General features: G+C 40.7%; 3 protein-coding genes across 6 annotated transcripts in view; 1 reads left to right on the plus strand and 2 right to left on the minus strand.

The window, feature by feature from the left end:
- The window catches only part of LOC133470481 (collectin-12-like), a 26,499-nt gene extending 25,525 nt beyond the window's left edge, over window positions 1-974 (minus strand). For both annotated transcript variants that reach the window (XM_061758913.1, XM_061758912.1), the window contains exons 1-2: window positions 822-974; window positions 487-743 (exon numbers count right to left, since the gene is read on the minus strand). The gene's annotated coding sequence lies outside the window, so the exon portion shown is untranslated. The remainder of the gene's footprint in view (window positions 1-486; window positions 744-821) is intronic.
- Window positions 1-2,931, plus strand: part of tyms (thymidylate synthetase) — a 3,887-nt gene extending 956 nt beyond the window's left edge. Inside the window, exons 2-6 of the mRNA XM_061758918.1 lie at window positions 55-128; window positions 517-691; window positions 837-938; window positions 1,796-2,043; window positions 2,116-2,931. Of these exons, the coding sequence (XP_061614902.1) occupies window positions 55-128; window positions 517-691; window positions 837-938; window positions 1,796-2,043; window positions 2,116-2,253 (737 nt within the window). The 3' untranslated portion in view covers window positions 2,254-2,931. The remainder of the gene's footprint in view (window positions 1-54; window positions 129-516; window positions 692-836; window positions 939-1,795; window positions 2,044-2,115) is intronic.
- On the minus strand, window positions 2,301-19,906 carry LOC133470482 (tyrosine-protein kinase Yes-like). 3 transcript variants are annotated; one of them, XR_009785991.1, is made up of 13 exons: window positions 19,505-19,906; window positions 14,984-15,296; window positions 13,319-13,418; window positions 13,138-13,236; window positions 12,778-12,881; window positions 12,558-12,707; window positions 12,255-12,410; window positions 10,965-11,144; window positions 9,768-9,844; window positions 7,484-7,637; window positions 7,086-7,290; window positions 5,170-5,475; window positions 2,301-2,666 (listed from the first exon to the last, which is right to left on the minus strand). XR_009785991.1 is itself a non-coding variant. In XM_061758916.1 (12 exons), the coding sequence occupies exons 2-12, from the start codon at window positions 15,282-15,284 to the stop codon at window positions 5,267-5,269; spliced, it is 1,662 nt and encodes a 553-aa protein (XP_061614900.1). In that variant the 5' UTR covers window positions 15,285-15,296; window positions 19,505-19,906; the 3' UTR covers window positions 3,618-5,266. The 3 variants fall into 3 exon arrangements, 2 of the variants coding, with proteins under 2 accessions (XP_061614900.1, XP_061614899.1); XM_061758916.1 differs by lacking the exon at window positions 2,301-2,666 and having other exon boundaries at window positions 3,618-5,475; window positions 7,086-7,217; XM_061758915.1 differs by lacking the exon at window positions 2,301-2,666 and having other exon boundaries at window positions 3,618-5,475.
- Window positions 19,907-22,720: the final 2,814 nt, after the last annotated feature.

Genomic DNA, 22,720 nt, shown 5'->3' on the forward strand with positions numbered 1-22,720 from the left:
TAAAGTACAGTGTATATGCATGTTGCTAACTTGCGTCCCGCTTTTGTTTTGTAGATCAGTTTCCTTTGCTGACAACCAAAAAAGTATTTTGGAAAGGAATCCTCGAAGAGTTACTTTGGTTTATCAAGGTGAGACTGGAAAGTGAATCAAAAAGTGGCAGTTATTTTTGTGCAAGCCAGAGGTGGGCCTGAACCCCCCCAAAAAAACCACTTAAATATAATTTCAAACTCTTACAAAATTAGCCTTAAAAATAAATGGCTTACAAATGTTTCTATTTTTTCTTGAGATGTTTAAAGCTGCTTTCTGGTGGCCAACGCTTGCTGCTGCTCTGCTAGCTTTACAGAAACAGCTCTAAAATATTTGGATTGCTGAAAAGAGTTATGTTCTACAGAAAAAAAGTGAGGCGAATGGCAGTCCACAAATCAGCGAGGGTTTACTGTATCGTATCTTTTCACATAATTTGAATGGGTCATTATTCATATTCACCGTGTGCCATTTTGTGATTTGCGTCGGCAGGGGTCGACAAATTCCGAGGAGCTGTCGGAGAAAGGCGTGAAGATTTGGGACGCCAACGGCTCGCGCAGCTTCCTGGACAAGTGCGGCTTTACCGAGCGCGAGGAGGGCGACCTGGGCCCCGTCTACGGCTTCCAGTGGCGGCACTTCGGCGCCGAGTACACCGACATGCGCGCCGGTAAAGCCCAAGCTGTCAAATGCTGATGACCTCGCATCTGGCCGCAAGATAGCTGAAACAAAAAAGAAAAAAGCAAGCATAAAGTAACTTTTTAAAATTTTATTATGATTATTTTTTATTTATTTTTTACCTTTCCCTCCCTCAGATTACACGGGGCAAGGCGTGGACCAGCTGCAGAATGTCATCGACACCATTAAGAGTAATCCAGACGACAGGCGCATCATCATGTGCGCGTGGAACCCGAAAGGTACAGACAAACAACAACGCCGAGTTTTCCTTAAAAGGCGTCCATTTGTGCCGTGGTTTTTTTTATTTGTTCCTTAAATTTTCCTGAAATGGCTATAAAAAATAAATAAATTAATTTAAAAAAACATTTCTGATACTTGCTACTGATGAGTGGAAAACTGTGTTATAAACTTTGTAATAAAGGGTTATAGCACACATTTTTAAATTTAATTAAAAAAACAAAAAGTGCGTATCGTGAAGTTCAACATTTATTAAAAGTTAATCTTGTAAGATTCAACTTGGAAAATAGTTATACCGGTATTTATTAAAATAAAAACTTGTCTTGGAACGTTAAACATTTGACATTTTATCAAAAAATAAAATGTCACATCTTGTAACAATATATGAAATAATTTAATATATTTAGCTTTTTTTAATACATGTATTTTCTTTTAAATATAAACCTATGTGCTCTTTTGAACATTGAACATTTCTTTTTCATTTTTAGTTTTAAAAAAGGTGTGGCATCGTAATAGTCCACATAAAAGCATTTTCCCCCCTCAAAAATAGTCTTATCTTTTACATGAAAAATGTCCAAAAAAATGTTGACCTTTTTTACATTTTTAACTTTAAATAATAGTGTGCTAGCTTGTAGCAAACGTACTGTTTCTAAATGTTTAAAAAATACATAGGTTGGGGCCTTGTAAGAGTTGACACTGATAAACTATTTTATTTTATTTTCTATCTTGCACCACTCAACATTTGTAACTTTTTCTTCTTCTGATGCAAGCTACATTGAATTTTGTTTTAGACCACCCCTGTCTTAAGGCTCAAGTTAAACCATTCCTCACGATGATTCTTATTTATTTTTATTCCCAGACCTGCCTCTGATGGCGCTGCCACCCTGCCACGCCCTCTGCCAGTTTTACGTGTGCGACGGCGAGTTGTCGTGCCAGCTGTACCAGCGCTCGGCCGACATGGGCCTAGGCGTGCCCTTCAACATCGCCAGCTATGCGCTCCTTACGTGCATGATCGCGCACATCACGGGACTCCGACCCGGCGACTTTGTCCACACGCTGGGCGACGCGCACGTCTACGTCAACCACGTGGAACCGCTGAAAGCGCAGGTACGCTTCCCTTGAAAGAAAAATTCTCCCCATTAACATCGCTTGATTATGTGCCTCTCGCTTGATTGGCAGCTGCGGAGGGAGATCCGCCCCTTCCCCAAAATGAAGATCCTGCGGAAAGTGGAGCGCATTGACGATTTCCGCGCCGACGACTTTGAGATCGTCGACTACAACCCGCACCCGGCCATCAAGATGGAGATGGCCGTTTGAGACGTGTCGCTTTCTTGAAAGTCAGAAAATGTCACACACACAAAAACTCATGCAGTACAATTCTTAAAGTAGACAAATTATACAACTTCTCACAATTCAAAAGAGTTCCCAGGTATTTTCCCCAATAAAGAATTACTGCACAATCATTTAAAAAAATGTCATACTTTTGACAGGGCAGTTCAGTCAAATGCAATACTGAGTAAGTCTTGCGTTACCATGACAACCGGGGGTGGCGCTAGGTTATTTTGACCCTTCAAGCCAGTCTTTCTTCCCAAAAGTGACGAGCAACAAATCAAGCTCCATTTTTGTGCTCGTTGTTGTTGAAGACTCCGAGACCCCCTCCCTCCATGTTCGCCGCTCCGCGTCCAGACTGAAGATGAATGGCGCTTGTGCAAAGCTGCCGCCGCCACTGGCTAATTTGATCACAATTAAAAAAAACATTTTCAGACGTGGAACAAAAGATTTACTCGCTTAATTCATTTCACAGGCACTGCAGAGCCCCAACTATCTGAATACAAGCTATTAAAAAGTCAGTTTCCATAATAATTGTCCTCTTTAAAGACAATTCACACATTTAGAACGCAAATAAGCTCATGTTTCTTGGTGCTTATGTTTAAAAGTAGGTTGTGTATTGAAAATGTTATTTTATGTAAATAAAGAGTGTGTGGTGGGGTTTGATTTGCATGTGTCCTGATATGCACATCTTACTTTCAAAGTAACAACCTCATGTACATTTCTGGTTGCCTAATCAAATACAAAACCGAAATACGTCCTGATTTTAAGCTTCGCGGGACGTTCGCGTTCGTTCTCGTCTGCGTCTGTTCCGGTACTGCGCATGCGCAATTTCCATGAGCGCAGGGGGTGATGGGAGATGTAGTATGATACTCACAGCGGCCCACTCAATAACTCCGCAAAAAAACTACACTGTTTGATACGCCCATGATTCCATGCGACGTCAAAAGACAGGAAGACTTAATCGAGTAATTAAGTGGTAAAAATAAAACATCAAGCAAAAAAAAAAACGCATCCATATAAAGTTTGTCGTGCATAAATCCAATACGTTATTTCGATTACATTTTAAAACTATTTAAGTCGTTATATTTCTGTCCGGAAGGCTAATTTCCCGAGCAGGCGTCGATCAAGGTGGATCGGAGGAATATAAATCGATATCATGGCTGAACCGTTACAGCACTTTCGTCCCTAATATTTTGCTTCGTGTCAAAAAAAATAAAATAATTTTTCTGCTACCTCCAGAATGATGAACACTGTTAATTAATACCTATTTATTGTGTTTAGTCCTACCGTAATCAGTGTGTGTGTTAACTAAAAACAGAATATAGGTGGCACTATGGAGCAAACCAGGACCGACTCATTCGTTTATTGTACAAATCCCCATGGCGAGTTTCCATTATCAATTAGCTTATCGATCTATCTCTATCTATCTATCTATATCTATATATATCTATATAAAAGGTTTCCCATCATATACAAAGCTCAATAACGTCATTCCCACCAGGGAAATCGGTACATAAACAAGTTACTGTATATTGCAATGCTGCTTGACGTACATACATAAAGTAGCTCAAGGTTCAGTCACATTTTCAAGAGGTTTAGTCCACACTCCTGTCAGAATATACAGTATATTAAAAAAAAATCAATGTAAAAGTTGCCATTTCAAGCATGTATGACAGAAACATATGGATATTAAAGGCCTTGGAATGCACGGTTGGTATTAAAACCACCTGATATGGATCACGTGTTATGACAGAAGGCCGTCGATCCCCGGCGGGACTCTCCATTGTAGCTTTATTCATAATTAATGCTTTCAATGCATAATTTACCACGCTACCTTGTTAAACACCGCTGCAAATCCGGCGAGATTTCAAATTTGCGGCCATTGGTTCTCTCCTGGCTAGCATACGCACAGCATAAATAAACACCAACGGACACTCGGGTACGTACACCCGTACGATCGAATAATTTGTAATTTGATTTACCTTTGTTAGTTTTCGTCAATTTTGTGGCTGTATTTCATGCCGCAACCGTAATTACTAAATACGGGTGCATCCGCATAAATTAGAGTAGGGTGGATAAGTTCATTTAAATTATATCAAAAAGTTCAGTTTATAAAGTGAAACTCGTACAATATCCAGATTCATTTCACAAAGGAAAATACTTCTTGGGAGGGCGAGGTTGGGGTTTTTGTTATAGTTACCAATATTGTAAAAAAACAAAAATCATTTAGTATTTCTCTGTGTGTAATGAATCTATAATATATATCATGGGTGGGCAAAGTATGGTTTGGGGCCCACATACGGCCCTCTCAGTTCTGTAATCCAGGCCATCAAACATTTAAATCATCAAGAGGCTTATAATATTTGTTGCATTCATTTTAAAGTTAATTCATTTAAATGTATTTGTTTTTATTAATTTAACTCATTAAATAATTGATTTATTGTAAATAATACAAAAAAATTATAAATACAAACAATTAAAATAGATTTTCTTTTAAAATAAAAAAATAGGTCGATTAATTATAATTATATTAGACATAAATAATACAATTAAAAGATAGAATAAGTATTATTGTATCTTACATACACATTGAAACTTTTCCCCCCATCATCAACTTCATTTTGTGAAATAATGGGTAAATGAAAGACAGTTAAATAATAAAGTGAGACTGAATTATTACTTTGTTGTTAAAATGAACTATTTTACATATTTTCTGCCTCTGGAGGTCATGTGCCTGAGTTTCACTTTTCGAATTGAACTACTGAAATAAATGTCTCTGAAATTCCAATTTATTGAGATGCACCTGGATAGTTATCATTGTAAATCTTTTTACGACGTTAGCTTTGTAAAGGCAGAATCTTCGTCACAGCTGTTGGATTTTATTGAATTGTGCAGGTGTACCTAATGTTGTGACCAGCAGTGTAGATTAGCGAGTGTATGATGCAAGTCGTCACCCATTTTAACAGTCAACTTTTTTTCTCCACCCCCCCGTGGTCCGCTATAGGTTCTCCCCAGGCTGGTACTGGGGCTCGGTGGCGGTGAAGTAGTCCTCCAGGAAGGACTGGATGTACTCGAAGGTGGGCCGCTCGTCCGCCTCCTTCTTCCAGCACAGCTTCATCATGTCGTGCAGCGACTCGGGGCAACCCTGCGGGCACGGCATTCGGTAGCCGCGCTCCACCTGCTCCAGAACCTCGCGGTTCACCATGCCTGCGAGAAGAAAGACTCATTCAGGCATGTGATCATCATTTGTTTCGTTTCTCTCGGAAGAAGAAAAATGTTTTTCCACAATTGGGGATTTTTTTTGTGTGTGTGTATTTATATATATATATTTTAAAGGGAAACATAGTTTTCCTAACATTTTATGAGACACATGCTTTTCATGTCTTTGCTTTTGTTGTTTTGTTCACAAGACTTATATTTTTGGAATAATGTGATGTGGTTTGTTCCATAATTAATATTGCAGAAAGCCAAAGAAGAATAACAAATAAAAAAATCTATTGCATAATAGTAATAAATAAAATGTAATGTTTATTCAAAATCTAAATAAATGCAAATATATAAGAAAAATATCAAATAATATATAAAAGCCACATAAATACATAGATTAAAAATTCAAAATGGTACAATAAAGTATCATGTAACATATTTGCAAAAATGTAAATGCATTTAAAAAACATTTAAGTTTTTAAAATATTATACATACCTGTTTCTAAAATATATACACAAATTGCCAATATAAACTTGTATAAAAAAGGACACTTTCACACCCCACACCCACCCAGCCGCAACACCGACCACGATCACACCACCGACTTCTGCGTTAACCATCTGCGAACAGGATGTGAGACGTATCTTCAACCAGGAAAAGATTAACAAAGCAGCAGGCCCAGACCATGTGTCCCCATCCTGCCTCAAAGTCTGCGCGGACCAGCTCGCTCCAGTCTTCACTCAGATCTTCAATAGATCTCTGGAACTGTGCGAAGGAACTAGCAACCCTTTATTGCTCAGTGACTGTTTTTCTCAATGTCTTTCTGTCTCCAAAGTGTTCTGGCAATTGACTGTCTGTTGTCGTACTAGAGCGGCTCCAACTACCGGAGACAAATTCCTTGTGTGTTTTTTGGACATACTTGGCAAATAAAGATGATTCTGATTGTTGTATGCATGATAAGTATTGTGTTACAGTACTGTAGTCATTGTAATTAAAAAAAAAAAAAAGTCAAATTCTTGGGTTAGAGACAAACACATCAGGGGATTTCCAAATATTATTTATGTATCTGAAATGTAAAAATCCTGTGCTTCCTTGGTGATTATTTATCAGGGTCAAAATACAAGCCTAATTATTTCCACCAATTATCCAATGAGCTCAGTCATGGCATGTGTGTGTGTGTGTGTGTGCGCGCGCGCACGTGTCCGCTTTGGACACAAGCCTGCAACACGGAAAACTCTACACAGACAAACACACACACACACACCCTTCGGGCAATATGAGTGTGACAGATGGTTATAAACAAGAACACTGTTCCATCTTAGACCAGATGGACTCATCTGTGTACATGTGTGTCCCTGTGTGTGTGTGTCCCCGTGTGTGCTTGTGTCCGTTCGTGTCAGTGTTTTGAGAGCGCGCGTGTCCCTGTGTGTGTGCATGTTTCCGTCTCAGTGTATGTGTGTCCTCGTGTCTGTTCGTCTCTCCATTCTTGCGTGTCCATGTGTGCGTCCATATGTATTTCCGTGCTTCCCCTGTGTATATGTCTGTGTGGGCGTCTCCTGACAGACAAGAAGTTGATTACATCATCATTTTTCGTAGGGGGGGGTCTCACCGGGGTAGGGCACTCTGCCTTTGGTGACGAGCTCTGTGATCAAGATGCCGAAGGACCACACATCCGACTTGATGGTGAAGCGTCCGTACAGCGCCGCCTCCGGTGCCGTCCACTTGATGGGGAATTTGGCTCCTGAATGGGACGTGAACAGACTTTAGCTCCACCAGAGGGCGCCCAAGTGTCCTCTTCCGGGGTCTTCCAGAACCTTTTTTTGATCAGGCAGTTTCAGTTTCCTCTAAAGGCCGTACTAGATTTACCATTCATGTGAAAACTAGCAAAATGTGACTATCACAAAATATGTTTATTATTGCGGTATAGTTAATTAACCAGCAAATTAGGGCAATTTTGGCCACAAAACCCCAGGAGTTGAAGTCGGTAAACAGATCAATTTCCCCTACCTTGCCTCGCCGTGTACTCGTTGTCCTCTATCAACCTGGCCAGGCCAAAGTCGGCGATCTTGCACACCAGGTTGTCACCAACCAAGATGTTGGCAGCGCGCAGGTCCCGGTGGATGTAGTTCATCCTCTCAATGAACGCCATGCCGTCGGCGATCTTAAAAAAATAAATAAATACAAACCTAATTCCAATGAAGTTGGGACGTTGTCCATCCATCCATTTTCTGAGCCGCTTATCCTCTCAAGGGTCACGGGCGTGCTGGAGCCTATCCCAGCTATCATCGGGCAGGAGGCGGGGTACACCCTGAACTGGTTGCCAGCCAATCGCAGGGCACATATAAACAAACAATCATTCGCACTCACATTCACACCTACGGGCAATTTAGAGTATTCAATTAACCTAGCATGCATGTTTTGGGGATGTGGGAGGAAACCGGAGTGCCCGGAGAAAACCCACGCAGGCACGGGGAGAACATGCAAACTCCACACAGGCGGGGCCGGGGATTGAACCCCGGTCCTCAGAACTGTGAGGCTGACGCTTTAAAGTTGGGGCGTTGTATTAAACATAAATAAAAACATAATACAATGATTTCCAAGTCATGCTAAACATATTTAATTTAATACACTACAAAGACAATATTTAATGTTCAAACTGATAAACTTGATTGTTTTTTGCAAATAATCATTAACTTAGAATTTCATGGCTGCAACACGTTCCATAAAGGCTGGGACAGGTGGCAACAAAGACTGAGAAAGTTGAGGAATGCTCATCAAACACCTGTTTGGAACATCCCACAGGTGAGCAGGCTAATTGGGAACAGGTGGGTGTCATGATTGGGTAGAAAAGGAGCTTCCCTGAATTGCTCCATCATTCACAAGCAAAGATGGGCGAGATTCACCTCTTTGTGAACAAGTGCTTGAGAAAATAGTCGAACAGTTTAAGGACAATGTTCCTCAACGTACAATTGCAAGGAATTTAGGGATTTCATCATCTACGGTCCATAATATCATCAAAAGGTTCAGAGAATGTGGCGAAATCACTGCATGTAAGGCCGAAAACCAACATTGAATGCCCGTGACCTTCGATCCCTCAGGCGCCACTGCATCAAAAACCGACATCAAGGTGTAAAGGATATCACCGCATGGCCTCAGGAACACTTCAGAAAAGCAATGGCGCTACATCCGTAGGTGCAACTTGAAACTCTATTATGCAAAGCAAAAGCCATTTATCAACAACACCAAGAAACGCCGCCGGCTTCTCTGGGCCCGAGCTCATCTAAGATGGACTGATGCAAAGTGGAAAAGTGTTCTGTGGTCAGACGAGTCCACATTTCAAATTGTTTTGGGAAATTACGGCGGTCGTGTCCTCCGGGCCAAAGAGGAAAAGAACCATCCGGACTGTTATGGACGCAAAGTTCAAAAGCCAGCATCTGTGATGGTATGGGGCTGTGTTAGGGCCAATGGCATGGGTAACTTACACCTCTGTGAAGGCACCATTATTGCTGAAAGGTACATACATGTTTTGGAGAAACATATGCTGCCATCCAAGCAACGTCTTTTTCACGGACGCCCCTGCTTGTTTCAGGAAGACAATGCCAAACCACATTCTGCACATGTTACAACAGCGTGGCTTCGTAGTAAAAGAGTGCGGGTACTAGACTGGCCTGCCTGCAGTCCAAACCTGTCTCCCATTGAAAATGTATGGCGCATTATGAAGCGTAAAATACGACAACGGAGACCCCGGACTGCTGAACAGCTGAAGCTGTACATCAAGCAAGAATGGGAAAGAATTCCACCTACAAAGCTTCAACAATTAGTGTCCTCAGTTCCCAAACGTTTATTGAATGTTGTTAAAAGAAAAGGTGATGTAACACAGTGGTAAACATGTCCCTGTCCCAGCTTTATTGGAACATGTTGCAGCCATAAAATTCTAAGTTAATGATTATTTTCCTAAAACAATCAAGTTTATCTGTTTGAACATTAAATATCTTGTATTTGCAGTGTATTCAATGAAATATAGGTTGAACATGTTTTTCAAATCATTGCATTCTGTTTTTATTTATGTTTAACACAACGTCCCAACTTCATTGGAATGGGGGTTGTAAATAAACAAAAAATCCACAATTACTCTTTAAAATAGAATTCTTAAAGGGGGACATATAATGGGAAATTGACTTTCTAATGGCTTGTATACAAATAATCGTGTGCCTACCCACCTATCAAGTGTGAAATTAAAGTACCATTCATCTTTTAAAACTTGATATTCGATGATAATACTTCAGCTCACCTGTGCAGCCATGTCCACTAGTAGGGGAAGCTTCAGGAACTTTCCATCGCCTTCTTTGAGGAAGTCGAGCAAGCTGCCTGTTCATTAAAAAAATAAAATAAATAAAAACGTCACAAAACGGCCGCAACGAATGAGAGGACGTACACTGGATGCATGCAAATGTGCCACCCGTAGGCAGGTCTTTTATTAGCGTGTAATAAATAGTCAATGAAGCTCACTTCATTGTCACTACCTATTAGAAAAAGTATTAATCAGTGCGGAATATCACTTGCAGTAGCATCTCGTGACATAAGACACACACTTGAAACCATGAGAGCCCCCCAACCTCAAGCAAAACGACAGTGACCTGCTTTTTCAAGCCGAACTGAATTAAAATCTCCATGAATATATATATATATTTTTTTTATTTCCTTGACCTCGGCTGCTGCGCTTGGAAAGAAAAAAAGAAAAGAAAAAGGAAAGAAAAGCACAGTGGGTGGGTTCACTTTTTGAACGTGGCAGGCTCAGGCTTGATGAGTTTATAAATAGACCAAGGGAAACGCAGTCATGTGCTTTCACTCTCTCACGGGATATCAGTTTAACTCCCGACTCAAAACGGAGAAGCCCCCTCCCCAGCATGTTGCCGTGTCGCGGATTAAATAGCCGTTCTAGTCGACACTTTAACCGACACTCTGGTTGACTTTGTTACGATGGATTTGGGCAACTTTTACCAACACATACTCATTAAAAGAAAACAAAGAAAAACCTAAATTTCTTTTTTAGGCGCAGTGGTGCACATAGAGGACTCGCTACAACACTAGATTCCCACGAACCAACACCTCATTTTTGGGAGTGGCCATTTCGGCACATGATAAAGAGAGCAAGTTGTTTCTGTCTCAAAAATATCACTTTATTTTGCCTGGAAGCAAAATCTTCATTTTATAATATAACTTATTTCAAGTTAACTGTTGCGAATGGTAAACCACCTCTTGTTCCAGGACTAATTGTATCCACATGACAATACAGCGGTATCAAATATGCATAAGAAGTAAAACATACAAAATGTAAAATGTTAAAAAAATAAATAAATACTAAATGTGTACAATAAGGCACATCATAACGTGGGTTACCAAACTACACATCTGGTGTAGAATGACTCCAAGCCCCAATGAAGCTAAAGGTGGCTAAGCTAACCCTGGCAAGTTTGTGTACGTCTACCTTTGGCCATGTACTCGGTGACGATGTAGATGGGCTCCTCTGAGACCACAGCGTACAGCGGCACCAGTTTGTCGTGTCGCAGCTTCTTCATGATCTGAGCCTCCTGCAAAAAGGCCTCGGGCGACATGGTGCCCGGCTTCAGCGTCTTGATGGCCACTTTGGTGGTGCCGTTCCACGTACCTGGTGAGGGTGGGACAATGGCGTTACGTCTCGGATCTCGCCACGATGTCTTCGCGCGTTCCTAAACGAGGACGGTCTCCTGAGTGTGATCATCTCTCAACAACAGAGGAAGCCACAGCAGGAAATGGACACAAATAAACACAAACGTCTGCTTGATTTAGCCGCTGAAAACATCTGTATTTCCAATTGCACTGGTGGAGTGTGGTGTTTCACATGGCTGACATTGAGGCAACAGGGGTTCTAATCAACCGTTACCCCAGTCTAAAATAGTTTGAGAAACACTGGTATAGAGGTTCACATAGCTGACTCCGGAGGAGAGAGCTCTGAAGGTGTAGTGGTCCACTGCTGTAGTGGAGTCAGCTAAGTGAACCACTACATCTGTCTAAAATTGTTTGAGAAATACTAGTGTAGTGTTTAGTGGGGTTACTGGTGGAGTCGGGTCAGTTTTGTGAACCCCTGAACCAAGAATTTGAGAAGCGCCGCTACAGTGGGTCACGTAGCTTACTGCTACTTACTGTAGGGGGCAATGTACTGGTGTAGTGGAGCCAGCTATGTGAATGATTACACCTGATTAAAAAGGTTGAGAAACACTAACGTAGTGGCTCACCTCAGAATATTGCCTAGTCCTCTGGAGTCAGCTCTGTGAACCACTACACCTGACTAAAATAGTTTAAAAGAAGCACTGGTGTAGTGATTCACATAGCTGACAATGGTGAGGCAAATTCAGTTATATTTAACACTACACCGATCTAAAATTGTTTGAGAAACACTGTTGTAACGATTCACATAAACTGACTGGTGTGGGAGCTATGAGTGTAGTGGTTTCCTGGTACACAACAGTCTTAAATAGACTTACACCAGTAGCCACCCCCTAACAAAGTCCACTATGTTAAATATTACAGCAGTGTGTCTCAAAACATTTTACACTGGTGTAGTGGTACACAATGCCGATTCCACTTGACCCCTAGATTGAAACCCACCTGTGGGGTCACCTATGTAAACCTGCACACCAATGTTACTCCCCAAAAACTGGTGTAACGGTTCCTACAGCTGACATAACTGCAGCATAAAATGGCCATATGACAGTCGGAGGCCCAAGTTGCGACTTACCCATCCAGACCTCTCCAAAGCAGCCCTGGCCCAGCTTGAGCTCCAGCCTGAGGGATTCCCGGGGTATCTCCCAGGCGTCCTTGGCGAGACCCTGCGTCTGAGGTTTGACCGTGGGGCAAACGGCGGTGAGCTTGTGGCACAGGCCGTCAGCATGCTCTGCAGTATGAGAGGAGACAACTTTCTTTATTAATACACCCAGACGCCTTGCATTAAATGCAGTCCACTGGTATTAAAGCTCAACACGGGTGGGGGGTGGGGCTACGTGTCCCGCTACATTAGTGGATATACTACATAATGACGTACCCGTGTAGTGTTTGACGAGTTTCTGCAAGGTGTCAAACTGCGCTCGCGTGGTGATGTAGTACCCGCCGCTGTCCAGCTTGCGGATCTTGTAGTGCTTCACGTTGTCGCCTCTGGCTTCATCCCAGTCGCGAATGGAGAGAGAAAAAGCACCTGGACACCGAGACCGTCAGGATGCAGTTCACATGAAAACATCACAGGAAGCGGAGCGGGAAGTCGTCACCTTTCGTGGTTTCACTTTCTCGCGCCAGGAACGTTCCTCGATGATTCCCTGGATTCAGCAGCAATCTCTCAGCGTCCTTACGGCCCATTTTCCCAAAGTACCACCTAGGAAGACCGAGAAGAAGTAACTTGCGAGCTTAACTTTGGTGTCCGCTACGTGAACTAGTACACCATTCAATAATGTTTGAGATAGACTGGTGTAGTGGTTCTACAATTACCTGTCTACCAATCCACGTTGTACCCCACTTCTCTTACCCATAGTCAGCTAGTATAGGTTGCAACTCACCCACAACCTCAATGAGGACAAGGGCTATTGCAAATGGATAAATGTAGTGGTTCACTCACAAGGAGTCTCACTTACTCTTCAGCCTGTATGGAGTCTGCAGGCGCCACGTAGTTGCTGGGGATGTAGCCTTTCTTCCCACTGGTGATGGAGCGAGCTTCCCACCAGTCTCCTTCCCTGCGGAGGGAATCGTGTGTCAATCAAGCGCTAAAGTTTGTCAACAGTGCTTTTTGTAGTTGTTATGGGGACACAACCGTACGTATTGTTGATGATCTGGAAGCGGTCGCCTTTCTTGAACGACAGGTCGTCCGACGTTCTGGCCTCGTAGTCGTACAGTGCCACAAAGAAGGTCACGCCACCTGAAACACACATAAATATACGCTACATTTGATAGACAGAAGTATTGAGACACACAGCCTACATCATTTTGTCAAGTCCTGAGGCAATAACCTTATGTCCAACTGCTGATGACGTGCTTCCATAATCCCGTTATCTTTCGGAGAAAAGCAAACATGTCCCTCCGGGATGACATCATCCGACACGGAGGAGGATTACCGGCTAAATCCCACCAAAACAAGAGGCTTGTGTGGTATGACATCCGATCACAGATCATTCTTACAAACTAATTACGGCTTGAAAATGGGGGCGACTGCACCACCAACACTAATGAATCCGAGGGATGAGCTGATGTTCTTACACTTATCATTTATGTTTGTTCAAAAAGTCATTTTAGTCAGAAGAAAAAAGAAACACGGCAGGAAGGGTTAGACGAATGAGCATAATTTTGCTGCACAAATGAGCTTTTAATACTAATTTTGAAGTGCCGTGAATGCTAACGAATAAAGCACGGGGTCACTTTGAATACCTTCCTACATTTTAGAGGGTTTTTGGTCTAATAAAACCACAACAGGAAGTGTCAGCTAATGTGCTTACTTGGCATTCGCAGCTACCCAAACAGCTACTGTAGTTAGCTAAAATTATACGACACATTAAATGCTTGTATTTGCTGTTAGCTGTGTGAAAACCTTACAGCACAAGTTAGCTGTGATGCTAACAAGGAAGGAGCCATGACACAATGAGCGCTAACAGCCTGAATGAAACGGTCAATTTTGTCCCATAAACCACAGCGGCATATGCTGGCTAATGGACTCATTTAGCAGTAGCTAACCAAACATTAAGAAAAATGCTACAGTATAATTTAGTTTTCATGCTAACAGAGAAGGAGTCATGATACATTGAGCACAATACATTTCTAGATGTTTTTATTTGTCCAATAAAATCACAGGAGGACTAGTTAGCTAACAAGCTAACCAACCGAACCTTAGGGAAAACCTTCCAGTTCAAGTGAGCATTCATGCTTACTTAAAATATACAAAATATTGTAATGCCCTCGTATGTGGTCAAGGAGGACACATTCCCTGATGCACTTCAGCGGTAACAGAATGCACATTCATACAAGAGTTGCTATCGGCTGCAACTCACGCCCCGGCACTCCACAAACAGACTCCGTGATTTGAGCCAACGTTCAACCTTAAATATTCCGTTTTTGCTGGCGTCACAACCGGCAATCGCCGGCCCCGCCCTTAACACACAGGAGTTACAGATATTATACAATATATAATTTTAGTCTCATAAACCACAGCAGAAAGTGTTAGCTAACAAGCTAAATTATCATTAGCAGCTACCTACACATTAAGAGAAAAGCTTATGGTGAAAATAAGCTTTAATGCTCACATAAAATAGACAAAATATATAACTTTAATCCATTAAAAACGACAGCAGGAAGTTTTAGCTACCAAGCTACCGTAGCATTTCCCGCTGTGCAAACAGCTGCTGTCACTACATAACATTTTTGGGCACGATAAAATGTGCGTAGCCCTTCTTTGCTACAGTAAAAACTTTATTGAAATACTTTTTGACTTACTTGGGACAGAACCAGTGAAGGAGTTGGACACAGGACCGGTGAAGGAGGACGCCCCCCCGAAAGGGGTCATAGCGGTTGAGGATCCCCCGAAGGGTGTGAAGGCAGAGTTGAAGTTAGCGCCACCGGAGCAGCAGGAGGCGGATGGTGCTAGACTTGGTTGGAGCTGGGTGGGATCAGGCCCATAGTGGCCCATGTGGGGCGGGGCGGCAGAGGGGGCGGCGTTGGGGTCGGACAGCGAAGGGTTCTCCGGGCCGTACTTGATGGCGGGGCCTTTGTCCTCTTTGCTCTTGATGCAGCCCATCTCGGCGCCCTGCTGTGACAGACACAACAGCTTGTTAACGGCGGAGGATTTATAGCACAGCTTTCGTGACATGTAGGGCCTGAAGCTATTGCAACATGTCCTAAAATCAAACGTCATGGACCGACATTATCTCCCGAATCACTGTTGTTGTCACTAAGACGATAAGCCGTGTGGACAACTGGGACATATGGGTAAAGGCTGCAAACCACTAACACTACAGTATTCAGACTACAAAATTATTGGCAATTTATCGTGAAACCTAAAAAAATAACTACAATTAGATGATGCTAACTCAACACAGCATTTTTATATATGGGGGCGGGGGAGCTCAACCGCCTAGATGGGCTGCATACCAGAAGAAAAAAAACTACAGTATTGTAAAAAAGATAGTAAAATTGCATGTCTGCTTGACCATTAATAAAATAGTATTTCTAACATTTAACTGGACTTAAGACAAATTCAGTTCAAAATTAGTTTACCTGGCCACGCTTGCATAGTCAGTAGTTGCTAGGGAGAATTCATCAGCCAATGACAAATGTGAAATACACCAATTACCACTGTTTCAATGGCAAACTAGGGCCAAGAACAAGTACTCAAAGGGACCTTACGCAAGTGAGGGTCTGTATTAAATATCAGACAAATGCATAAGAAATCCACTGGAGCTAATGTGAAACGTTGCAGTGTGTTTCTTGCTGTGGTTGCACTGGAGGCCCCGTGCCCGACCGCGTGATTGAAAACATCAGCACGGCTACGACTGCGTGGTTTCATTCCTCCTGGCATTAGCACCATTTTTCTCTGACACGCTCGAAAGAAGGCCCGGGGGGGTTGTGGGGTTAGCTCTGATTGATTAGCCAAGACGAGCCGCGGAGGGTTAATCGGCATGTGGCGCGGTTGCATTTGATTCCGAGATCAATGTGACACGTGGAGGGGGATATTTGCCAAGTGGTGATTTCGGGGAGGGGCATGATGGAGAGTTCATGGGGTTCTCGCAGCTGCACTCCAGAACAAAACCAAAGGAATCGGGAACAAAAACAACAACAAAACAATAACACTCAATTCTGACATGTTTTAAGGGGAAAAACAGCAGGTCAAAACAATGATGGTCGTCGGTTGGTCGGGGGGGAAACGTGCCAACTTCACCAGATGGAACGAGAAGGAAGATTACCAGAATGGAGGATTTGCTTTAAGAGGATCATCATCATAATAATAAAAAAGCTGAGCTCATATTTATCATGACACAATGAATCTAATGACCCATTTTTTGGAGAGCCCGATAGAGTCTGACTCAAAAACTATGAAATTTAGAGTTCAGTGTTCCAAAGAAGAATCTATTTTCCTTCATTTTACACTCAATAATACATGAATCCTAATGACATTATGTAGGCACATGCAGGAGGTGGTGCGTAAGTGAGTGGAGTGAGGTTCCCCATTTTAGTAAAATTAGCACATCGGTTTCTTTGAACTGTCGCTTTTACCTTTTTGACATGCTCCAGAACAAGAAGCAGCAGAGCAGAGTACATTTTGTTTCACTTACTGAAGCTCGGAAATACAGATTTTAGCTCTGTGCTTCAGTTTCCACCCTGGCAGTCAGTCGTTATATAACTGCCTTAACGAGTTGCCAAAGAAATGGAAATAGGAAGAAATGAGTTTTGTTTTTGCAGGGGCATTTTGATCAATTTTACCCAGAAAAGTCATACTGGTGGAGAGTGACTGGAGTGAGGTTTCCCAGGCTGGTAAAATTAGCGCATCAATATCAGAATATCAATATTTCTACTCCCCCCCGGAGGATCTTTAATTTAAAAATCCGGTCGATTCCGTCAAAAAGCGTCAGTAGCCGCGAGACCACAAGGAAAACCCGCCTCGCTCTAATTATTGGAACGCATTCTCATTACCGACAACATCCCGTTAGCTCGAGGGAACGCGACCTACTATCCCGCTTCGCATGCAAACGCAACGTAAAAGACACAATAGCCGAGGAAGGTGAGGAGTTGACTAGAAATGAATCAAACAGACATCAAATTGTGCAGTACATGTGGCTCCTTCCTGTATTTGGATGTATTGTATTAGCGCTAACATGGACGTGTGCCAGTTTCAAATGAGGTCACTTTCTACTCGCTCTGAATAAGTACCGTGAATGTTGCTATTTGGTGAGTGGGCTATTGAATTTTATTTTTCTTTTTTTAAAGCAAAAGGACTGAATGGGAAGGTGGTAAGAATAGAAGTGCACCATGAAGCTCAGAGCTGCAGTACATATTTATCTATTGAAACACAGAAGCTAACTGGAACAAAAGCAAAAGTTATTGATATGAAAGAAAAGCAGCCTGCAGGCTGAAGGCTAGTAGTCAACGCTAATTTCGCTAGCCTGGGGAACCTCACTTCATTCCCTTGCGACCCGAATGTGCTGTGGGAATAATAGCATCACAATTTCACAACTAATCTCTTTGATTTCTTTTTAAATTTTTCTAGCAACAAACAAGCGAATAACTATCCTAATGATGAAAAAAAGATGGGGGGGGGGGTAAGAGTCTGAAGCTCAGAGCTAAATATTTCCCCATTGAAAGCTAACAATAAAACTTTGTTTGAAAAGAAGAGGAACGCAACAACTTAAAAGAAAAAAAGCTCAGCCTGAAACTCAGAGCTAAATATCGCCCCTCCATATGCTAACTATAAATAAATGAACTGCTTCTTGTTGAAGACATGAGCATGTCATAGGTGAAAAAGCGCATTATTGACAGTCCAAGAGATTAAAACACCCAACTGCTGATGTTGCTAACATGAGGAACCTCACTCCATTTCCCCAGCAAAGTTGTGGGAGTTTGTAGCATTACCTTAGCACAACAAACTTGTTTCAAATGTTCCTTCAAACAACAAACTCCCCGTTTCTTCCTGTTTTTCCATTTCTAATGCAACCCGTTTAGATGGAAAACAAGCAAAAGAGATGAAACCTGAAGCTCAGAGCTAAACATTGCCCTATTCAAAGACACAAAGGTAACAAAATGATGAGCTGACTTCTTAAAAGTAAACACACTTGATCAATTGAGCGGTTGCAGACTAATTGACGCTGCAAATTTTTCTAGCCTAGGGAACCTCACTGTACTCACTTTCCACCAGTTTGTGTAATACACCCACAAAGCATTCACAGTATTGGCAAATTGCATGAGACTTGTTCACAATGACTGAACTGTCCTTTTCTCCCGTTTCAATTTCCATGGCAACCCCTTTAGGCAGAAAACAAGTTTATATAAAATATTGCCTTTTTACGCTGAACAATTTTTTTTTATTCTAAATTGTCCTCCAGAGAGCCTACGCACACAGGTAAAAATGAAATAACCAACACACAAAAAACAAAAACCTTCCACCATTGGCTGCATGGGAATAACAATAGAGAAAGCTCATGAAAGCAAATATTGATGTGTTTTTATTGAACGTGTGCTTTCCTCCACTCCAACTGCAACGCTCCTCTACCATCTTGTTTAGGCAGCTAAATTAACAGTTGGTATTTGTCTGGGGTTCGCGCAACCCAGTGATACAGCTGAAACTCCAGCCGCGTGCCGATCTCCCCTTTTCATTCTGTTTCGATCACTATGGCAACCCGTTTAGGCAGCTAATTTAGAGGATATTTGCCCAGATAAGACGTCTTACATAAATCAAAACAAGAGCACACCGTCAATGTTAGCATGCTATGTTCAATAACGTTAGCGATGGATGGCAAAGTTACGCGACTGACGGCAACCCATTTAGGCGGCCAGCTTAGAAGATGGCATTTGTTCAGATACGACATCTTACATAAATTAAAAAACAAGGGCACACCGTCTATGCTAGCATGCTATGATCAATAACGTTCGCGATTGATGGCAAAGTTCAGCGACAAAAATGCCAACCAGTTCAGGGTGTACCCCGCCTCCTGCCCGATGAGAGCTGGGATAGGCTCCAGCACGCCCGCGACCCTAGTGAGGAGAAGCGGCTCAGAAAATGGATGGATGGATGGACCCAAAAATGCACTCACGGCCCACTTTTGGGCCCTGAGCCACAGTTTGGCAATCTGTGGAGAGCGTAATCATTGCATAGAATTGTCCAAAAATGCCTTCAGATTAATAATTTAATGAAGTGTGTGTGTGTGTGTCCCAATAATTTTGTCGCCTGCGCTGCATACTGATGACTTCTTTGTTGATGCCAAGCCCACCCTCACGTGACAAAGACCACTTTGCATTTGTCCTTACCTTCCTTTTGGTGCCTCTTGCTGCCTTTCGTTGATGTCTGTCAATCGCGCAAATGAAAAAAAAGGAAAAAAAAAAAAAAAAGACTTATACCAAGTGGTAGAGATCCGCCTTCATTCTCCGTGCGTGCACCACTGCTGTTAAGTAAAATGCAATGTGATGGTGAGGTGCGGATAGAAGCGGCATGGTAGAGCGAGGGGCCGGTGAGAGCTCAAGTCTGCTGGCGCTCGAGTCCTCTTTGGGCGCTGGCACTCGTGCGCGGCGCGTCCACTGCATGTCGTCGAGCTGGAGCCGAGCAGAGGCGCCGATGTGACGGCCGTGACTTGGGAAGCGAGGCCCGGTCCGCTGCCGGAGTGGAGGACGCAACATGCACAATGAAGGAGGAGGAGCACACACGCACACGAAAAAAAAGGAGAGCGAGAAAGAGGGTGTGGGAGGGAGGAGTCAATGGTTAAAACATGCTCGGTGACATAAGTGAAGCTTTGGCGACCTCTGGTGGACATTCTAAGCCAATGCAACTGCCAGAAATACACCTGAGTTTAAAAAGAAGATATTTTATTTATATTTTCTCAGGGCAACTTCTTGAAAATGCCCTTTGTATAAGATTAAAAAAAGAAAACAGCCTACACTTGTTTTTTTATTGATTTAAATTTGTAGTATTTATTCATTCCTGTTTTATTTATGGTTTTCAATTTGTTTTAACCAGGAAGCTGTTTCCACCTTATTTATAATTTTCCAATAACAATCGCCGATTTGTTTGGGTTTTTTTTACTTATATTTTTCATTTTTACTTTTAAGTCCCCTAGTTTAATTAATTATGATGTATCATTTGTAATTCAAATGTACATATTTTTGTTTTTTATTGTTCACAAATTTATTGTATGTAACCTTCAGCATATATTTTAATTTGAATAAAATAATTGTTTTTAAATAGTACAATCATTTACAGTTTTGTTGTCTTTTCGCCTTATTTAGTATTTATTTTTCTTTTCACCAGGCAACTGTTAGAAATGTCAATAAAACAAACAACCACTGAAACAACCCCCCCTCAACCCTATTTTAAAGAAATTTTATATATTTTTAAAAAAGTTTGTGTTTATTTGTTTATGTTTTGTTTTGTTGTAGCAGGCAGCTCTTATTTCAATGACATGCCAGTCATTTTTTTAAATCCTCATTCTCCCCTCTTTTAAATACATATTTAGAATGGGGGAAAAAAAGAAATCTCAAAGCGGATGACTCGTGTAATTATAAGCGGGTTGGAATATTCCGAATCACAAGTCTTCAATAAAAGTTTTTTGAGGGCCGCGTCCGCTTCTATAAATAGCATCGCTAAAATTAGCTAAAATTAGACCTTAGAATTTTGTCATCATCGCTTCCACATGATTGGATTGAATATTTATTTTATGTCCTGTGAACAAATTGACACCATTCACGCTGAATGACTCATTGTCATTTTAGTGGTATTAGATTTCATTCATAAAGACAACACTGCAAAAATTATGAATCATGATTAACGCTATCATAGAGATATACATATCAAAATATGTGTATTATTGCACACTGCGAACTCTCATTTAGTAAAGTGGGAGAGGGTCAACTAGTGGACCTAAATGGAACTAGTGGACCTCATGTTTTGGTCGTCCGGTGCACTTGCCTCTTTCAGCCACTTGGAGGCAGTGCACATTCAAAATGTATTTTGAATTTTCTATTGCAGTACTTGGGTTCAAAAATTCCTCTCGATGAAAATGGATTGCACATAGAGGCAAACAATATCGTTCCTGAACAGAATGTTTCAAAAAACGAACTGTTATTAAAGATTAAATGTGTTGTACTTAAAAGTGAAATACAACTGAACTGTACCGACGGAGTGATTCCTGCGCATACCACTAGAGGGAACCCACGTACCGTTAGAGAATCACTTTGGAACTCATTGTTCTAATAGCAATGTACAGACAGCAATAATAATTCATTTTCTTTTTTTTTGTACTTTTATGATGTTTCAAAACCCCAAAGCCTATAAAAAATACATTTTAAAAAGAGGTTTAAAGGTCAACATAAGGTTAAAAATACCTCCCAGAAAAGCTTCAGAAAATGTTTGTAAAATTTCTATTGGCAATAGTGCTTAGTATTCCTCTCATGAAAGTGCGTTGGCTGCATTATGTAACTTTTATCATCTCGGCCTTTAAAGTAAAATATTCACGTGTAATTACGTAAGTGCTTTAGTGCAGATGAAATCATTTTAATTAACCATTAATAAAGTATGTTTCCTGTTGTAAAAAGTGAAGCTCGTGACGTCAAAGAACATTTTATGAATACAAAAAAAATAGCAATAAATGAAGTAGCAAAGAATATAAAAGTAGTAAACAAAATATCACTGAATAAATTAATATAAATATTAAATATACCACACGTATACCAATACATTATTATAAATAATAACTATTTTGTAAATGTGTGTAAATAAAAAATAATAATTAAATGTAGAACTCCAAATAACTTAATACAACAATAGATAATACAAACAAAACAAAGTTAAACTCAAAAGAAATTTATTGAATAAAATATAACAAAAAATAAATTAATAGATATACTCTATAACACAATTAAATGAATATACATAACAAATTAAAACTGCATTACCAAAAAATAAATAGTATTCATACAACACAAAAAAATATGAATAATACTGTATGTATATAAAACAAATAAATTAATATAAACAAAACAGGAGTTAAAAGTATATGAAAAATAAATTACAATAAATGTATTATACAAAAATAATGTAACATAATTATATTAAATACCAATGTACAACAATTAATAAATAATAATATAAATAAAACAATAGTAGTTACAAATAGAAAACAAAATACATATAATAATACATCAAATTCAAGAAACAAAATAGAACACAAAATAAATTATATCAAATATATATGTAGAACAATACATAAATCCATATAAATAAAAGATAATGTTATTAAGAATATAACAAAAAATGCACTCATAATAATAATAAAACAAACAACACCAAAGAAGGTAATTATAAATAATGAATATGATTAAAAATTACCCCCCCCAAAAAAATGTATCAGAATAAGATAAACAAGGAAAGAAGTTACATTATTCACTGCTAATATATGAAAGCATCTCTCCAACAAGGCCACAAACATTATAAATAACTATATTATTAATAGCTTTCTAGTTAAAAACAAAAAC

The sequence above is a fragment of the Phyllopteryx taeniolatus genome, chromosome 20, assembly GCF_024500385.1.
Source record: "Phyllopteryx taeniolatus isolate TA_2022b chromosome 20, UOR_Ptae_1.2, whole genome shotgun sequence".
NCBI lineage: Eukaryota > Metazoa > Chordata > Actinopteri > Syngnathiformes > Syngnathidae > Phyllopteryx > Phyllopteryx taeniolatus.

Bases quoted from the DNA above. Each gene is read 5' to 3' on its own strand.
- LOC133470482 (XM_061758915.1), bottom strand. From the start codon at position 15,284: ATGGGCTGCATCAAGAGCAAAGAGGACAAAGGCCCCGCCATCAAGTAC. The intron at 12,882-13,137 runs GTAAGTGAGACT...CGGTCTTCCTAG, and splicing joins GACTCCATACAGGCTGAAGA to GTGGTACTTTGGGAAAATGG. The intron at 12,411-12,557 runs GTACGTCATTAT...CTCATACTGCAG, and splicing joins ACTCGTCAAACACTACACGG to AGCATGCTGACGGCCTGTGC.